At 35.3% G+C, this 19,845-nt stretch overlaps 1 protein-coding gene across 1 annotated transcript in view; it reads right to left on the bottom strand.

The window, feature by feature from the left end:
• adamtsl3 (ADAMTS like 3) overlaps positions 1–19,845 on the bottom strand; it is a 403,073-nt gene that overhangs the window by 101,112 nt on the left and 282,116 nt on the right. Inside the window, exons 14-15 of the mRNA XM_087260149.1 lie at positions 19,036–19,183; positions 1,759–1,843 (exon numbers count right to left, since the gene is read on the bottom strand). Coding sequence (XP_087116275.1) covers positions 1,759–1,843; positions 19,036–19,183 — 233 coding nt within the window. The remainder of the gene's footprint in view (positions 1–1,758; positions 1,844–19,035; positions 19,184–19,845) is intronic.

Consider the following 19,845-nt stretch of genomic DNA (forward strand, 5'->3'; position numbering starts at 1 on the left):
AGAAATGCTAATTAATGTACACTATCCCTGCCAAATAAACAAATAAATCAATTTGCGCTCTTCAGAAACATATGGGTGATACTATGTCCATATTTTTTACAGTCTATGTTGCTGAGCTGCAATGCACAGAATGTGGCAAGACTGTCTTGAGATACCTGAGGATTCAAGGTTCAGTGGATTATTGGTTATAAAAGAGGAAAGATTGATTTATGTGTTTATTCAGACACTTGTAGTGGGGCCAGACTGAGTGTGCAGGCTTTTTTTCTGTAATGGCTGCTTGGAAATGTCTGTGGAATTAGGCAGAATGGATTCATGTTCAAATGGGTTAAACAGAACTAAAAATAGGGTGGCATGGTGGCTCCGTGGTTAGCACTGTCTCCTCACAGTTCAATTCAATTCAATTTAATTCAGCTTTATTTGTATAGCGCTTTTACAATGTAGATTGTGTCAAAGCAGCTTCACATAAATGGTCATAGTACCTGGAACAGTGTAGTTCAGTTTTTAGTGTTTAAGTTCATTCCAAACACATGCGCTATAGGTAACTTAATTGGAGGTATTGGATGAGTGAATGTGGGTGTGTATGGGTGTTTCCTGGTAATGAGTTGGAAGAGCTGGAAGAGCATCCGCTGTGTAAGACATTTGCTGGATATATTGGCAGGTTCATTCCGCTGTGGCAACCCCTTATGAATATGACTATAAGCCGAAGTAAAATGAATGAATGAATGAAAATGGCTGTAACACATGAGTGTGTGTGAATGTGAGAGTGTATGGGGGTTTCCCTGTACTGGATTGTGGCTGGAAGGGCATGTGCTGCATATTATAATTCATTCCACTGTGGCTACCCCTGATAAATAAGGGACTAAGCTGAAGGAAAATGAATGAATGAAATTGCTGGTTGTTTATAAGTGTGTGTGTGAGAATGTGAGAGTATATGGGTGTTTAAATGAAAGACTATGCTGAAGGAAAATGAATGAATGAACGAATTATAGGTAAAACTAGGCCCACACGGAATCTGCGCGCGCAGAATTCCGCAGATTTTCCACAGATTTTCCGCAGAATTCCGCAGATTTTCCACAGATTTTCCGCAGAATTCTGCAGATTTTCCACAGATTTTCCGCAGAATTCCGCAGATTTTCCAAAGATTTTCCCAAGAATTCTGCAGATTTCTGCAGATTTTAAGCCCATCATTAATTCTGTTCATTTACTTGAGTAAATGTGTAAATTTGAATTTGTTCAGTTTTTATTCAGTAATTTATTACTTTTATATATTAAGGTTTTAGTCATGATACTCCTCTGGATACTCCCAAAATAATTCCACAGATATCCGCAGATTTGTACCAAAATTCTCAGCAGAAAAAGCAAAAAACGTCTGCAGATTCCGTCTGGCCCTAGGTATAACTCATATTAACCAAAATAACAAAACAAACATTTAAAGATGTTTAAGAGAATTCCAACTGTGTGGAAATTTGCAGAACTTTCCGTGGAGGTTTCCCTAATTCTGTGAAGTCTGCTTGTAAATAGCTGAACGCTAAAGATGAAGCCAGTATTGAATCCTGGGAAACATTGTCTGTTGGATAAACTCGCAAAAAGGCTTTGCACAGGTTTATCTCGCAGTGAATCTGAGAAGAAGCAATGTTTGATGTCATTCCACTGTATCCCAGACCCCATAAAAGTAGGACTGGGTGAACACAGGTCATTTGTTTAAGAGAAAGACAACAATTGAGTCTCAGTGTAAATAGTTATAACTCAATAACTCACGTTGGGTCTTCCAAGGCTACTTTGGTTTCTTCCAGCTCTTGAGCTTGTTTCAACCAGGGCAGCTTGGCTTCCACAGGCTGGTTCTCTGAGAAAGCAACAACAAAAAACAACCTTAGTTTAATGGAAAGACTAGCACACAGGCATCCAATACACAACTGATCTTTTAATGCAGGGATTGAAACCAAAGCCAAGTCATTCTAAAATTATGAAACAACTGTAAAAAATGATTCTTGGCCACAAATCAGAGGCGATTACTTGAGGGTGGTGTAGAAAAAATATATATCAAAGAACTGGGCTGGTAACCAAAAGGTTGTAGGTTCAAACTTTGTAAGCTGTGATCAACAAACCATCACACGCTGTACTCTTGAGAGCGACGCACAAACTCAAGTTACTCTGTGGAGGATTGTCCCCGTATTAAGTGTTCTGTAAACTGTTTTGGATGAAAGTGTTGAATCAGAGATGACAAAAAAAGAGAAAGTAAGCCAAGTGCGAGATCAGTATCGAGGGACACTCGGGTTTCAGCAGAAACCTTTATTGATATGAACAAATGTAGTATCATCACTGGGTAACAATTCTTAGTGAAGGCAGTGGTGGACAGTAACATAACTACTGTTCTTAAGTATATATTTAAAGTACCGTTATCAGTATATTGTATTTTATTTTGCTAGACTAGATTCCTAAACACATTATTGTACTTTTTACTCTACTACATTTCCTGAATGCAGCTGACTAAAACGTATTTGAAGTGAGAAAATGTGAGTGGAGAGATGAGAGTAATTCAAACCATACTCACTGAATCAAATGATCCATACAGGATCAGTGGCCGGTAAACAACTCACTGATTCAAGTGATCTATTTAGAGTGAGTGTCCAGTAAAGAACTCACTGATTCAAATTGTTCAGAGTAAGTTTGCAATGAACAACTTACTGATTAAAATGATCCAATCAGAGCAAGTCTTTAATAAACAACTCACTGATTCAAATGATCCAATCAGAGCAAGTCCTAATTAACAACTTACTGATTCAAATGATCCATTCAGAGCAAGTCTTTAATAAACCACTTACTGATTCAAATAATCCGATCAGAGCGAGTCTTCAATAAGCAACTCACTGATTCAAACGATCCATTCAGAGCAAGTCTTTAATAAACAACTTACTGATTCAAATAATCCGATCAGAGCGAGTCTTCAATAAGCAACTCACTGATTCAAATGATCCAATCAGAGCGAGTCTCGAACAAACAACTCACTGATTCAATTCATCTGTTAAGAGAGTGGCTGCGTCTGAAACCGCATACCTCCATACTATATTCATTCATTCATTTTCTTGTTGGCTTAGTCCCTTTATTAATCCGGGGTTTGCCACAGTGGAATGAACCGCCAACTTATCCAGCAAGTTTTTACGCAGTGGATGCCTTCCAGCCGCAACCCATTTCTGGAAAACATCCACACACACATTCACACACACAATCATACAGTACGGACAATTTAGCCTACCCAATTCACCTGTACCACATGTCTTTGGACTGTGGGGGAAACCGGAAGGCAGGGAGAACATGCAAACTCCACACAGAAACGCCAACTGAGGTTCGAACCAGCTACCTTCTTGCTGTGCCACTGCCTCGCCCCTTCCATACTATATAGTACGCAAAAATCAGTATGCGAGCCGAGTAGTATGTCCAAATTCATAGACTTTAAAAATCAGTATGCAAGAAGTACCCGGATGACTTACTACTTCCGGCGAGATTCTGGAGTGCACATCCCATGCACGCTGCTCTATCCAGTGATGCCCCGCAAGCGAATTCATGAATAGGAGTAACGCGACGCAATTGGCGCAGGTAGGTCACGTGACCATGACAAAATGGCGGATGTAGTACGTCCGAATTCAATTCATACTTTTCACATTCATACTGTATAGAACATACTTTTCTAACGGCCGAGCAGTACGTTTAACTTCAAATGCAGTATCTACTGAGTAGTAGGCGGTTTCGGATGCAGCCTGAGTCTCTAGGTGATATCGACTTCATGCAGCGCTGCACAGATCGATTGAAATCTGTCTTAAAGTGATGCATGCCAGTTAGAAATTTTGTGTGGATTGAAGCTGCCATGTGACTGTCACATGTGGCATCAAAGTACCGCGACAGCGCTCTGAGATCAGACGACTGATTCAGCCGGTGCAGCATCTGAAGAGCGACTGCTGAAGCTGCAATGACAACATCGATATTATACGACTGGCCACGTTCCCCACATGACAACAACCACGTGAGTTTCGGGTTTATGATTGGACAACTTCCGTCTCACTAATTTTAAAACAATTAACTTTTTATACCATTTCTATCCTGTACACATCATGCTTATTAAAAAACTACAACTATTTTACTGCAGTATCATCCCTTGTTAAATAATGTTCATAATGACTATATTGTTTGCACAGGTTTATTCAGCCTTTTTCATACAGACCACTTCAGCTCCATAAACAATTTAAATCATATATTTTAGTAAATAACCAAAATATTAACTCAAATTACAGACTTGTAATAAAATAATTATCATCATTCATCCTGACACCCCTATAAAGATTTCTTAGCAAATTAAGTAAAACATACTTTATTAAATATAAAAATATATGATTATAAAATATTTTATTTCCTGTTAAGCCGTTTATGCAGAAATCCTAAAAGTGACATTGATGTACCTTGCTCTTTCTGGGAAATGTATATTTAGTGTAGCTCATTTATTTTGTTCAATCGTTTGTATTAAAGTGCTTTTAAAAAAAATTCTTTCACTTTCCAAATAATCGTTTTCATAGTTTAAGACTTAATCAAAACACCATGTTTTGGGTTTTACAATATTATATATTTTTGGAAAGTATTATATCTACAAATGTAAATCAAGAACTGGAACAGTATTGACATACCATTCAACATCTAGTAGCTTAAAGACTGATGTTTCAACTCCTATAATTTGTGCTTAATGTTTTGTGTTTAATAGGCCTATTCGTAGATATTTATTTCCGTTTTATGTGCCCTCTCGTTTTCCCTTTATTTCTCATGCGTTTGTTATATAGGCTACTTAAATTTGATTAATAATTCCCTTGTTTAAAAATGAACTATAGCTTGACTATATTCTGTATTATTTGTACTATAAATCTTTTGCTGTTGTTGCAATAAATCAATAAATGATCAAGCCATGTGATCGGTTATCATGACTGCGGCAACTTTGAGCCCCAAAGTGTCTGGCTTGACAGCTTCGTTTTCAACTCCGCCTCTGCCCGTGCTCAGCTTATCTTGTTGATTCAATAAACAACTCACTGATTTAGGTGATCTTTTCAGAGTGAATCTCCAATAAAACACAACTTACTGATTCAAATGATCCATTCAGAGCGAGTGTCCAATAAACAACTAACTGATTCAAATGATTCATTCAGTTTGAGACTCCAATAAACAACTCACAGATTCAAATGATTTATTCAGAGTGAGAGTCCGATAAACAACTCACTGATTTGATCTTGGTGAATCTCCAGTAAATAAATCATTAATTCAAATGATCCATTCGTACTGAGTCTCCAGTAAACAAATTACTCATTCAAATGATCCAATCAGAGCGAGTCTCCAACAAACAACTCACTGATTCAAATCATTTGTTAAGAGTGAGTCTCTAGTAAACAACTAATTGATTCAAATGATCCATTCGGAGTGAGTCTTCAATAATTCACAGATTCAAATGATCCATTCAGAGCGAATTTCCATTAAACAACTCACTGATTCAAATGATCCGTAAGACTGAGTCTAGTAAACAACTCACTGATTCAAATGATCTGTTCAGAGTGAATCTCCAATAAACACCTCACTGATTCAAATGGTACATTCAGTCTAAGACTACAATAAACACCTTAGTGATTCAAATGATCCATTAAGAGTGAGTCTACAAATAAATAAATAAAAAAACCTCACTGATTCAAATGATCTGCTCAGTGTGAGCCTCCAATAAACACCTCACTAATTAAAAATGATCTGTTCAGAGCGAGTGTCCATTAAACAACTCAATGATTCAAACAATCTGTTAGAAGCAAGTCTCTGGAAAACAACTCATTGATTCAGGAGATCCATTCAGAGTGAGACTCCAACAAACAACTCACAGATTCAAATGATCCATTCAGAGTGGGAGTCCAATAAACAACTCACTGATTCAAATAATCCGTTCATGCTGAATATCCAGTAAACAAATTACTGATTCAAACTATCTGTTCAGAATGAGTCTCAAATACACAACTCAAAGATGCAATTGATCTGTTCAGATTGAGTTTCCAGTAAGCAACTCACTGATTCGAATGATCCATTAAGAGTTAGTCTCAGCAATAAACAACACACAGATTCAAAGGACACATTCAGAATGTGTCTCTGGTAAACAACTCACTGATTCAAATGATTCAGTCAGACTGAGTCTCCAGTAAACAGCTCACTGATTTCAACGATCCATATAGAGTGAATCTCCAAAATGACAGAGCTAGTTTGAGTCTAACCCTCCCAAAGCCTAAACACAGCTAATAAAGCTTAGCATAAATCTCCATGTGACAATGAAATATTTATGTAAGCAACCATTTATTGATCTGGAACCGTATTATCACAGCTGTCGATGACTGTGGTATTGCAGTAAAGTCTCACAGTAGAACATGGCTCAGGGTTTGGCTCTCGGGTCGAGGTTTCTGGGTTTCTCTGATGGCAGACGGCCTTATATTTGGCGTGTGGGAAGGTCTAGATGAAAAAGCAGGCAGTGGAGAGTTTTTACAAGCATGTCAGGCTCGAGTTGAGCGTGGACTTGATTGATTTGAAGAGAATTACGGGTGAAAAAGCACACAGATGTTTGTGATTAAGATTTCTCAAGTTTTGGCATTGATGAGTAGCTGATATTACATCTAAAGACATACACTAACCATTTCAAAAGTTTGAGTTGGTGAGATTGTTCAATGCTTTTGAAAGTCAGCATGTTTTTGTATTTACTACGACTGTGATCAAATAATATTGCAATTCAATATACACTCACCGGCCACTTTATTAGGTACACCTTACTAGTACAAGGTTGGACCCCCTTTTGCCTTTAGAACTGCCTTAATCATTTGTGGCATAGATTCAACAAGGTACTGGAAACATTCCTCAGAGATTTTGGTTCATATTGACATGATAGCATCACGCAGTTGCTGCAGATTTGTCAGCTGCACATCCATAATGTGAATCTCCCATTCCACCACATATGAAAGGTGCTCTATTGGATTGACTGCTGGTGATTGTGGAGGCCATACAGTGAACTCATTGTCATGTTCAAGAAACCAGTCTGAGATGATTCACGCTTTATAGCATGGTGTGTTATCCTGCTGGAAGTAGCCATCAGTAGATGGGTACACTGTGGTCATAAAGGGATAGACATGGTCAGCAACAATACTCAGGTAGGCTGTGTCCTTGACACAATGCTCCATTAGGCATCCATAGACCCAAAGAGAGCCAAGAAAATATCCCCCACACCATTACACCAACACCAGCAGCCTGAACCGTTGATACAAGGCAGGATGAAGCCATGCTTTTATGTTGCTGACGCCAAATTCTAACCCCACTATCCAAATGTTGCAGCAAAAAACTGAGACTTATCAGACCAGGCAACATTTTTCCAACCTTCCATTTTCCAATTTTGTGTGAATTGTAGCTTCAATTTCCTTTTCTTAGCTGACAGGAGTGGCACCCGGTGTGGTCTTCTGCTACTGTAGTCCATCTGCTTCAAGGTTGGACGTGTTGTGCGTTCAGAGATGCTCTCCTGCATAACCTTGGTTGTAACGAGTGGAAATTTGAGTTACTGTTGCCTTTCTTTTAGCTTGAACCAGTCTGGATATTCTCCTCTGACCTTTGACACTAACAAGGCATTTGCGCCCACAGAACTGCAGCTCACTGGATATTTTCTCTTTTTCGAACTATTCTCTGTAAACCCTATAGATGGTTGTGCATGAAAGCCCAAGTAGATCAGCAGTTTCTGAAATACTCAGAACAGTCCGTCTGGCACAGACAACCATGCCACATTAAAAGTCACTTAAATCACCTTTCCTCCCCATTCTGATGCTCAATTTGAACTGCAGCAGATTGTCTTGCTCATGTCTACATGCCGAAATGCATTGAGTTGTAACCATGTGATTGGCTTATTATAAATTTGCGTTAGTTGGACAGGTGTACCTAATAAAGTGGCAGATGAGTGTATTTTTTTGTTTTTGTTTCTAATTTTAACATATTTAGGGGTCAAGCACTGAAAGTCTTGTTCTTCTGCCTGTATGCCAATGGCGGACCATAAATCTAAATGGCATTTTTTTTCTCTTTTAACTAATTTCCTGTAGTGCCACCAAATATCACAAGCAGTACTTGAAATAATGCAACTACACATAGAAAACATTATTTATCATCATGAAAATGTATTGCATCAATTAAACGTTCGAGGAGGGAAAAAAAACTCCTCCTAGGTCATTGCTCCAGTTTTCACAAAATTCTCGAATAAAGTCCACTTAAATGAATTAAAGACTTGAGGCAATATCTCTGCCATGCTTAACTGTATGCAGACCAAAATTGGTGCGTGTGTTAAAAATCATGACTTGAGGTTGTGTGCACAGTTTCTACACAGCGCCATCTAGTGGTCAGGAGAAATGCAAAATTGAATTTCAGGATATTTTAGCTTAGAACTTCTAAAAATCATTTCAATCTCTTTATATTTGGAGCAGCATACAAAAACAATCGACTTGTTTTATCATTTCAGGAATTTAAGGGGTATATGCTATTGACCTTATTCTGCAATGCAGAAGTGCACTTGTTTTTGCAATTGTTTTTTGAACTTCCTACTTAATTGCCTATAGAAGAAATGACTAGGAATAACAAATGGCAGAAAACGGTCAAACTACTTGCTCTACAAACAAGTGTTCATGACTATACATAAAAAGCAGAACAATGCAATAAGGAAATATCTTTTTTGCAGCATCAAGCAGCAGGCAAGCTGTTTTTAAAGTCTGGAAATCAATGAAACTGGATGAAACCGGAAGTCTTGAGCCCAAAAGATTCCAATTGTTGTGCCAGCTTGTACGTGAAGAATAAGGTCAATATATTACAGACCGCAATGAAGTATTGGTCGCAATCTACATTTACAGCAGCACTACATTTCAGGAAAATGATTTAAAAAATTGCCTTTTGCCAAGACTGCTCATGATAATTATTTGAATTATGTTGAAAACTAAATTTTTAAATCTAGTTTTTCTGACTCCTATTCTGTTGGTCTAATTTTTACCAAAGTACTGTAGTAAATCAACTTCACCATGCTGGCAAAAGGAAAAAAAAGTTGTTGATTTTTTATCGATTTTTGCTCAGCTTCGACATATCAACACATCAATAAGATAATAGAGCCACCTACTGGTCAAATATGATAATTCGCTAAACCTCATTATTAGCTATGTATTTTTTTCATAGACATTCTGACTAAATCTGTCTGAAAATATAATAATAATAATAATAATAATAATAATAATAATAATAATAATAATAATTCCTTACATTTATATAGCACTTTTCTAGACACTCAAAGCGCTTTACACATTAAAGGGGAATCTCCTCATCTACCACCAGTGTGCAGCATCCACCTGGATGACACGACGGCAGCCATATTGTACCAGACCCCATAAGAGCTGATTGGTGGAGAGGAGACGAAGCCAATTATGATATAGAGATGGTCCGGAAGCCCTGATGGACAGACGCCAATGAGCAAATTTGGCCAGGATACCGGGGTCAAACCCCTACTCTTTTCAAAGGACATACTGGAATTTTTAACGACCACAGAGAGTCAGGATCTCAGTTTAACGTCTCATCCCAAAGACGGTGCTCACTGAGCAGTATAGAGTTTCCCTCCCTATACTGGGGCATTAGTACCCACACAGATAGCAAGTTAGGTGCCCCTGCTGGCCTCACTAACACCACCTTCGGTAGCAACCTAGCTAATAAAAATAAAATAAAATAATCTTACTCTTAATAATCTTCAGGATGCTCTTTGGGTTTGGAACGGCATAATGGTGATTCTATTAATTGTAGTTTCTTTTTGGGGTGAACCTTTCTTTCAAAGAAAATATGTAGGATTAATGCAAAGCCTGCAAATGTAAAACACGTGTGAGGAGGAAAGTGTTGGATTTCTAAATGACAAACACCTCCTGTTATGTGGCAAAATTGTGCCTGAACTCGCATGTCTTCTTTCTTGGATAAGGAGTTTGATTCATGAGCAGACGGGACTATGTTTGGCATGACTTGGCATGAAAAAAAGGAACCTTTTATTCATGTTCTCAAACAAATCACTTGAAGTAATTACACATAAAAAAGGATGTCTTGCCAGAAAGACGTAACATTTTTAAGCGGGAAAAGATGCAGTCACACGAATATGTTATTGAAAAGAGTTATCTTGCTTGAATGTGTAATGTTTCTCTTAAAAATTGACCAAAACGAAACTAAATAAAATAAAATATTAAAAACGAAATAAAAACTAATTATACATCATTAAAAATAAATTAAAATATTGTGTTTCACCAACAAATGATTAGAACAAGAGTTTATATAAATAAATAAACAATAAAATACAAAATACAAAATATAAAACAAAGACATACAATAAATAAATAAATGGATAAATAAATTTACTTAACAAAAAATAAAAAATATAAAACAAAATAAGACACACAATAAAATACAAGCAAATAATTGAATAAATAAAATAACAAAATAAAGTAAACAAACAAACACAGCATTAAATTAAAATCAAAAATACAAAATATTCATCAAAAGACATACAATAAATAAACATAAAAATTTAAAATATAAAACAAATACATACAATAAAAACAAACAAAACTAAATACATAAATAAAATAAACAAAAAGAAAAATAATTAATTAAATAAATAAACATAACAAAAAATAAAAATATAAAACAAAATAAGACACACAGGGGCAGCACGATCGCCTCACAGCAAGAAGGTCGCTGGTTCAAGCCCCAGCTGGGTCAGTTGCCGTATCTTTGTGGAGTTTGCATGTTCTTCCCGTGTTTGCATGGGTTTCCTCTGGGTGCTCCAGTTTCCCCCACAAGTCCAAAGACATGCACTTTAGGTGAATTGAGTAAGCTAAATTGTCTGTAGTGTATGCGTGTGAATGAGTGTATATGGATGTTTCCCAGAGATGGGTTGCAGCTGGAAGGGCATCCTCTGCCTAAAACATATGCTGCATAAGTTGGCTGAATGAATGAATGAATGAATTATTGCAAAATTACACAATAAAATAAATAAATATAACAAAAATTAAAAAACAAAATAAGACATAAAATAAAAAACAAACAAATAAATGAATAAAATAAACAAAACTAACTAACTTAATAAAAATAAATGAATAAATAAATAAAGTTAAATAAATAAATAAACACAACAAAATAAAAATGTAAAACAAAATAAGATATGCAATAAAAATCAGACAAATAAAAAAATAAAAAAATAAACAAATGGAAATAAATATAAATAAATACATAAATAAGTAAAAAAAATAAAAAAAATAAAAAAATAGATAAATAAAAAATTTGTTAATTAATTAACTAATTAATTAAAAATGAAAAAAAGAAATGACAAGTAATAACAAAAAAAAACAACAACAAAAAAGTACCAATTAAATTAAAATACAAAGTTATAAGTAATGCAATTATTATCACTTTGGAATAATGAGTTTTGACATCAACTGTATTTGCAACAGTTCTATTACATGGATTTATACCTATGAATATACAAGTATAATTTCTAAACGTTTATAATAAAAATGACTAAAAACAAATATACAATGCCAAATGTGTAAAAATATTTACCAATCACTGACTGAACAGAACATCTTGTTGAAAACTCCAATATGCAGTAATAAACTGCCTGTATTTAATTATTCTAAATATTCTAAATTGTGCTAATTATTCATTTTAATTTAACTTGTGGTTATTAGAAGTAACTGAGATCATAATGTGATTTCAAAAGAGATTTAATTTGTCGTGTTAATAATCTAAACGGAAAAACTGTTCAAAAACAAGCAAACAAACAAACAGATCCACTGGGAAAACAATGTTCAGAGAGGGAGAATCTCAGATATTAATGAACCTCACAGCAAGAGAAGCTGTGGCTGAGCTCAAAGTATCGGTCTGACGTTAGGGAGATTTTCAGATTTCAGATTCTCAATAACAAATTTCTTCAAGAGTCTGTCTGTCTGTCTGTCTGTCTGTCTGTCTATCTGTCTGTACGTCCGTCCGTCTGTCTGTACGTCTGTCTGTCTGTCTGTATATTTATATATCTTGGTCTTTTTTTCTGTCTATCAGTCTCTGTCTGTATGTCTATTTGTCTGTCTGTCTTTCTATCTGTATGCGTACACAGCTGTCTATCTTTTTGTCTGTGTCTGTCTTTTTGTCTATCAGTTAGTCTGTGTGCGTCGTTCGGTATGTCTATCTGTCTGCCTGTATTTTTGTAAGTCTGTTTATCTGTCTGTGTGTCTGTCTGTCTGTTTATCTTTTTGTCTGTCTGTCTGACTGTCTGTATGTTTGCCTTTCAGTTTATCTGTAATTATGCCTGTCTGTCTGTTGTATATCTTTGTCTTTTTGTCTGTCTATTAGCCTGTTTGTCTGTATGTCTAATTGTCTGTCTGTCTTTCTATTTATATGTTTGTATAGCTGTCTGTTTTTTTTTTTTGTCTGGGCCTGTCTTTGTCTATCATTCAGTCTGTCTGTCTGTTGTTCAGTATGTCTGTCTGTATTTTTTTTATGTCTGTCTGTCTGTCTGTCTGTCCATCTGTCCTTTGTTCAGTCAATATATTTGTCTGTCTGTCTGTCTGTCTGTCTGTCTGTCTGCCGGTTGTTTAGATGGTTTGTCTGTCTGTCTGTCTGTTTGTCAATCTGTCCTTTGTTCAGTCGATATATTTGTCTGTATGTCTGTCTGTCTATCGATTGTTCAGTCGTTTTGTCTGTCTGTCTGTCTGTTTGTCTATCCGTCCTTTGTTCAGTCAATATATTCGTCTGTCTGTCTGTCTGTCTGTCGGTTGTTTAGTCATTTTGTCTGTCTGTCTGTCTGTCTGTCTAGTTGTCCATCTGTCCTTTGTTTAATCGATATATTTGTCTGTCTGTCTGTCTGTCTGTTTGTTCATCTGTCCTTTGTTCTGTCGATATATCTGTCTGTATGTCTGTCTGTCGGTTGCTCAGTCGCTTTGTCTGTCTGTCTGTCTATTTTTACATGTCTGTTTACCTGTCTGGATGTCTGTCTATATTTTTTGTCTGTCTGTTTGTATATTTGTCTGTCTGTCTTTCAATCTGTATGTTTTTACAGCTGTCTGTCTTCTTGCTTCTGACTTTCTCTCTATCAGTCGGACTGTCTGTCTGTCGTTCAGTATGTCTGTCTGTCTGTTTATCTGTCTGTATGTCTGTCTGACAGTCTGTTTATCTGTCTGTCTGTTTGTCTGTCTGTCTGTCTGTTGTTCAGTCTGTCGGTCTGTTTGTCAGTTGTTCAGTCTGTCGGTCTGTCTGTCTGGATGGCTATCTATCGGGCTGTCTGTCTTTCTGCATGTCTGTCTATCTTTTTGTCAGTCTGTCTGTATTTTTGCCTGTATGTTTGTCTGTCTGTTTGTATATATGTCTGTCTGTCGGTTTTTCAGTCTACCTGTATTTATGTATTTATATATGCCTGTCTGTCGGTTGTATATCTTTGTCTTTTTGTTTGTCTATTAGCCTGTCTGTTTGTCTTTCTATCTGTATGTTTGTATAGCTGTCTTTCTTTTGTCTGTGTCTGTCTTTCTGTCTATTAGTCAGTCTGTCGTTCAGTATGTCTGTCTATCTGTATTTCTGCATGTCTGTCTGTCTGTCTGTCTGTCTGTCTGTATGTCTCTCTGTTAGTCTGTCTTTATTTTTTGTATTTTGTGTATTTGTCTGTCTGCTTGTCTGTTGTTCAGTCTGTCTTTTTGTCTACTTGTCTATCTGTTTGTCTGACTTTCTCTCTGTTGGTGTCTGTCTGTCTATCTGTCTGTCTTTCTATCTGTCTGTCTGCCTGTCTGTCTTTCTATCTGTCTGTTTGTATGTTTGTCTTTTTGTTTATCTCTGTCTGTCTGTCTGTCTGTCTGTCTATCTGTCTGTCTTTCTATCTGTCTGTTTGTATGTTTGTCTTTTTGTTTATCTCTGTCTGTCTGTCTGTCTGTCTGTCTGTCTGTCTGTCTGTCTGTCTGTCTGTCTGTTGGGACATTTGGCTGTCCTTTTGTCTGCCTTTCTATCTGTCTGTTTATCCATCTGTTTGTCTTTTTGTCTGTCTATTTGTACATCTGTCTGTCTTTTTGTCGGTCTGTTTGTCTTTCTATCTATCTATCTGTTGGGACATATGTCTCTCTGCCTGTCTATCAGTCTGTCTGTCTACCTGTCTGTACATCTGTCTGTCTTTTTGTGTTTCTGTCTGTCTGTCTGTCTCACCTCACTCTCCTGTCTGACAGCTGCAGACTAATGGACAACACTTTGGCTGCGTTCCAAACACTTTTGAGCTTTCCTACATCTGCAGCTTCTCTATCCTCACAAATCTGCTTTCAGAAAGAAAGCTGATCAATAAAATAATCAACAAATAATTGGTGCAACTATAACCCACATTTCCATACATTTAAATTAGGGCTGAAACATCGACTCAGTTGGAAACCTCCACGTAGTCCCAACACTAAATAATGAAGTGAACTTTTTTAATGTTAATGATTGTGTTGTTTCAGCTCATTTGAACCATGTAATTTATATAAGCAGCAAAAAACTTTTTTGAGTGCAGAAAGAGAATAAATGTGGGTCATTCAAATATGAATTACATTAATAATAGATGCTTTTATATAAATCACCATCTTTTAGTGCACATTTTTATATATTTTATGTGATGCTGCAAAATGTAGTTGCTTTAAAAGCAGCATAAGTCTAGATAATAGGTTTTGGAACGGAGAGTTTAAATGTAAATGATTTGTTGTAAAGTAGTATATCTTCTGAAAGCATTTTAATGAAATCAGTGTTTTAAAACCCTCTCTTTTTTCCTTAAGTGGAGCCTGACAGCAGCTGCTCACTTTATCAGTAGCTTTGGCGCCAGTTTTATTTCCCATTAATTAAACTCTTGAGATAAAAAAAAGGTCAAAGCTTTGTAAAGAGTTTGTGGTTGTGCTTCAATGACACGGTTTCTCAAATAAAATAAAATAAAATTGAATTAAATTAAATTAAATAAACTGAAATAAAGATATATAGATATATTGATTAAAATAAAAATGACATGAAAAAACATTGATGTTTCAAAAATAAACTAAAGACAATATAAGTTTAAAATAAAACAAACTATTAAATAAATGCATTCTGTTTAAATTAAAATCAACATAATTAACATTTACACAAACAAAAAATAAAAATAAATAAAATAAAATAAATATATATTGACATTTACAAACAAAAATATATAAAACTAAATGATATGAAAAAAAGTTTTCATTTAATTTGAATAAATATAAAATAAAAATATACAAAATAAAGACAAAATAAGTTTAAATAAAAACAAAATAATAAATAATTGCATTCTGTTTAAATTAAATTAGAATAAATAACAAAATAAGATGTAAATTATAAAATCTATTAACATTTACACACAAAAATAAAAAAAATAAAATGGCATGAAGATATTTGACATTTAATTTAGTTTAAATAAATCTAAATAAATACATATTGACATTTACACACAAAAAAATAAATGACAAAATAAAAACAAATAAACAAAATAAATAGAAAATACATTTAATATAAAAACTAAATATTAAATAAATACATTCTGTTTAAATTAAATAAGATTAAATAATAAAATAAGATGTAAATAATAAAATCTAGTAACATTCACACACACAAAATAAATAATAAAAAAATAAATAAAATGACATGAAGAGTTTTGACATTTATTTCAATTTCAAATAAAATAAAATAAATAAATAAACAAAATAAAGACAAATTAAGTTTCCAGAAACGACATTGAAAATACTGGAATAAAATAAATTTAAATATGTTAAAGACATGGCATGAAAAAAATGTAATTTAATGCAGTGCTTCTCGTACATTCTGAGACTCACTTTACAGCGTATATCATTTAGGCATTGAAGATCACTGATTTTAAAGAAAACAAACCTTAAATGCGCTGATTTTGTAATGGCATACAGTTCACCAGAAACGTTTGACCCAAGTTAAAAATTAAAACAAAATATTGTTTCATAGAATACTCTAAAAGGAAAACTAAATTGCAAAAAAAAAATAAAAATATTTATGATAAAAGACATAATCAATAAATAAATACATTCAGATCAAATTAAACTGAATAACAAAATAGGATGTTTTATTAATCCATTAGCAATTACAAACAAAAAATAAATTAAAATTAAATTAAAAATAATATTATTATTTTTTTAAGAAATTAGTTAATTCACCAAATAACTAAATATTCTGATTAAATTAAATTAAATTAAATTAAATTAAATTAAATTCCATTAAAATTGTCACAAAAATGTAAAAAAGAAAACAAAATGAATAGAATAAAATGACTTTAAGAAATGTGATGTTTCGAATAATGAAAGTTACATTTAAATAATGACAAAAATAAATGAAATATAAACAAAAACAAAACAAAAAAAAACAGCCGCATAATTGTATGGAACATTTCTTGCAACAGTGACTGTACATTGAAATGCTTTTCTTTAATAAAAGCCTTTTAAAAGCGCATGAATCGCATCAGTGATTCAATGCTCATTTATTATAATGATGAAGCTCAACAGTGGCTGCTCAGTTTATCAGCGGCCTTGGCTCCACTTTTATTTCACAGTTATTTATTAACTCCTCTGATAAAAAGTTCAAAGCCTTGGAAGAAACTCACCAGCTATCATAAATCACAACATTACACTGCTTGATCTCTCTCTCTCTCTCTCTCTCTCTCTCTCTCACACACACACACACACACACACACACACACAAACATAAGAAAGAAGGCAGCATTTAATAAATATTTCATTAAAAAAAGAACAGTAAGAACGGTCTAATAAATCTGATGAAACACAAAAAAAATGCTACTGAGCAATCCAATTAACAGTGCACTATTTTACTCTACACTTGAGTCTTGTGTATTTTTTAATAATAATTTAGCCCAAAATAAAATTTCCTGATTATTTAGCCCAGATTTTTTTTTCTTCGGCTAATAGAAAATTTCTAAATTGAAAATTTCATTGTAAGTTACTAGTTGCTTTGATTATATCAAACTTTTTTCTTTATGTCATAAATTTTGTTAACAAAAAAGTATTCAAATTATACAATTTTAGGGGATTTTTAATTTTTTTCAAATCATTTTTTAGAAAATAAGTTCAAGTCAATTTAAGTGTTGGGTAAGTTACTTTTAAAAAGTAATAGATTAACAAATTACTGCGACTACAACTGGAAAATAGTAATCCGATTTTATGAAATTAATTTATATAAAAATTAATCAGATTTATAATTACTTTACTTTTATTCTTTCAGTAATCATTACTCTTTCAGTAATCTAATATTCAGTGAAAAAAAATTACAATGGGTTGATCACAGCAGCTTTACATATTCAAACGACTTAACCCAAAACGTCTCGGTCATGAACGGAACCCGTGTCTTCGGAACGTGTGTCTGGAAGACACTATGGGAGATCGCTACATGACCAATCACTCAGAAGAGTAAGAATACAGAAGAGTACATTTTCAAGTAATTTTTAGGAAGATGAAAATGATGCACTTTTTAATTTTGTGGGCCCTATTAAACACCCGGTGCAATCCTGTGCAAGGCACGACGCAAGTGTTATTTGCTAGTTTAAAGTCGACGCAAGCGTCATTTTGACGTTTTGCACCACGCTGTTTAAATAACAAATGCATTTGAGCTCTTATGTGCACCCATAGGCGTTCTGGTCTAAAAGGAGTTGTGTTAAGGCACACTGCTATTTTGAGGAACCAAACTGTTCAATAAACCAGCTGAGAGCAGGTCTAAAATCCAGTGCAGAGCGTGTTAGTTGTGCGCGTCACTTACACATTGCTTAATACACACAGGATATACAACATTACGCAAATATCTTAACAAATAAAAATTAATTAAAAGATTAAAATGTTTAGAAAATTATTACTTTCTATAAATATAAAAACCACTACCTACATGCCTTCTTCACCTCGGGGGCTTTTTCAGTTTATTCACCACAACTTGCTTTTGTGTAATGTTATTATAATTATTTATTTTATGCATATTTATATCTGTTTATAAAAAACAAGCTTAAATTAGCCTACACTTTGTTATTATTGTTCATTTATTCATTTGCTGGAAATTAGAACTGAATTTAGAAACAGTTTTGAAACAAATCTTTGCGCTTAACAAACAAAATTAATAATGTAGGCTAATGGATGTCTTCAGAGGAGAGCGTTTCCTTATTCACCAAAGAGAGAAAGTGAAAGTAAAGGGCGAATGGATTAGGTTCATTATCCTCTTGCTTCAGATGCTGTTTAACTGTTTTGAAGTATTCAGTTTTTTCACTCCCTGCTGAAAATCCTAGGCTGGTTGGCTGGTTTTAGCTGGTTGACCAGGCTGGTTTTAGAGGGGTTTTGGCCATTTCCAGGCTGGTTTCCAGCAATTTCCAGCCTGGTCTTAGCTGGTGAGGCTGGAAAATGACCAGCTAAATCCAGCTAAAACCAGCTTGACAAGCCTGGTTTAAGCCGGACATGGTTGGTTTTGGCTGGGCTCCCAGCCTGGCTAGGCTGGTCAAGCTGGTTTTAGCTGGTCATCTCCCAGCCTGACTAGCTAAAACCAGGCTGGAAATGGTTGGAAACCAGCCTGGAAATGGGCAAAACCCCTCTAAAACCGTCATGTAAATAGCAAATGTGCCATGGAGCGAAGCAACTGACTCTTAAAGGGAATTGGAGATAAGATGATCAGTGATCTGATTGGTTTATTCTCAAATTACACACATAACTCATTAAAAGAATTTGCTCAACCCTGTTAGACCATGCGCCACGGCGCAAAGCGGATTTTCCTGTCCTTAAAATAGCAAAAGTGGATTCGGACATGCCTTAATGCTTTTGCGCCCTGCGCTTCAGACTGTGTGCCTAGACCGTTAAAATAGAGGCCCATGTGTTCATCTATGTCCATTGCTCTTGAAGGTGTACAGATGTGGTCTTTTACCTCGTGGTTTGTGGCATGCGATGGGGACGAGGCAGTCCTCTTTGATATGAGGTTTGAGGTGAGGATTGCAGCCACCGGCGTGTTGACCATTATAATCCACACACAGAACAACTCTGTAGCGCAAACCTGGACCACAGGTGACCGTGCACTGGAAAACACACATACACAAATATTCAGAGTTCGAAAGAGGACAAATCATTGTTAGTGCTCATCTCACTGGCGGATCTGTGACTAAGACCGCTTATCTTTGTGATGTATCAACTGCCACGATATCCAGAGTAATGTCAGTATATCACCATGATGGACAAGCCAAATCCAACTGTGGATGCAAGAGGAAGCTGTCTGAAAGAGATATCCGGGTGCTAAACTTAAGTTTCAAAAGGGCCAGCAGCGAAAACTTGAGCGGTGGACAAGGTGAGACATGTATTGTTCTCTAATGAGACCACCCTCACTGTCTTTCCTACATCCGGGAGAGTTACGATGTGGAAAAGCTCCAAAGAAGTGTACCAGGCAGACTGTTGCATGCCCAGAGTAAAGCATGGGGGGGTAAGTGAGGGTTATATTGGGCAGCAATATTATAGTATTCCTGAGGCCCAATACTTGTTTTAGATTGGCTCTGAGTCACTGCCAAGGACTATCGAACCATTCTGAAGAACGCTGTGCTCCCAATGGGTCAAACATTGTATCCCGAAGGCGGTGTCGTGTATCAGGATGATAATGCACCAATACACACAGCAAGACTGGTGACAGAATGGGTTGATGAGCACGAAAGGGAAGTTGAACATCTCCTGTGGCCTGCACAGTAACCCG

Source organism: Danio rerio, chromosome 7 (genome assembly GCF_052040795.2).
Source record: "Danio rerio strain M-AB ecotype USA chromosome 7, GRCz13ab, whole genome shotgun sequence".
Classification (NCBI taxonomy): domain Eukaryota; kingdom Metazoa; phylum Chordata; class Actinopteri; order Cypriniformes; family Danionidae; genus Danio; species Danio rerio.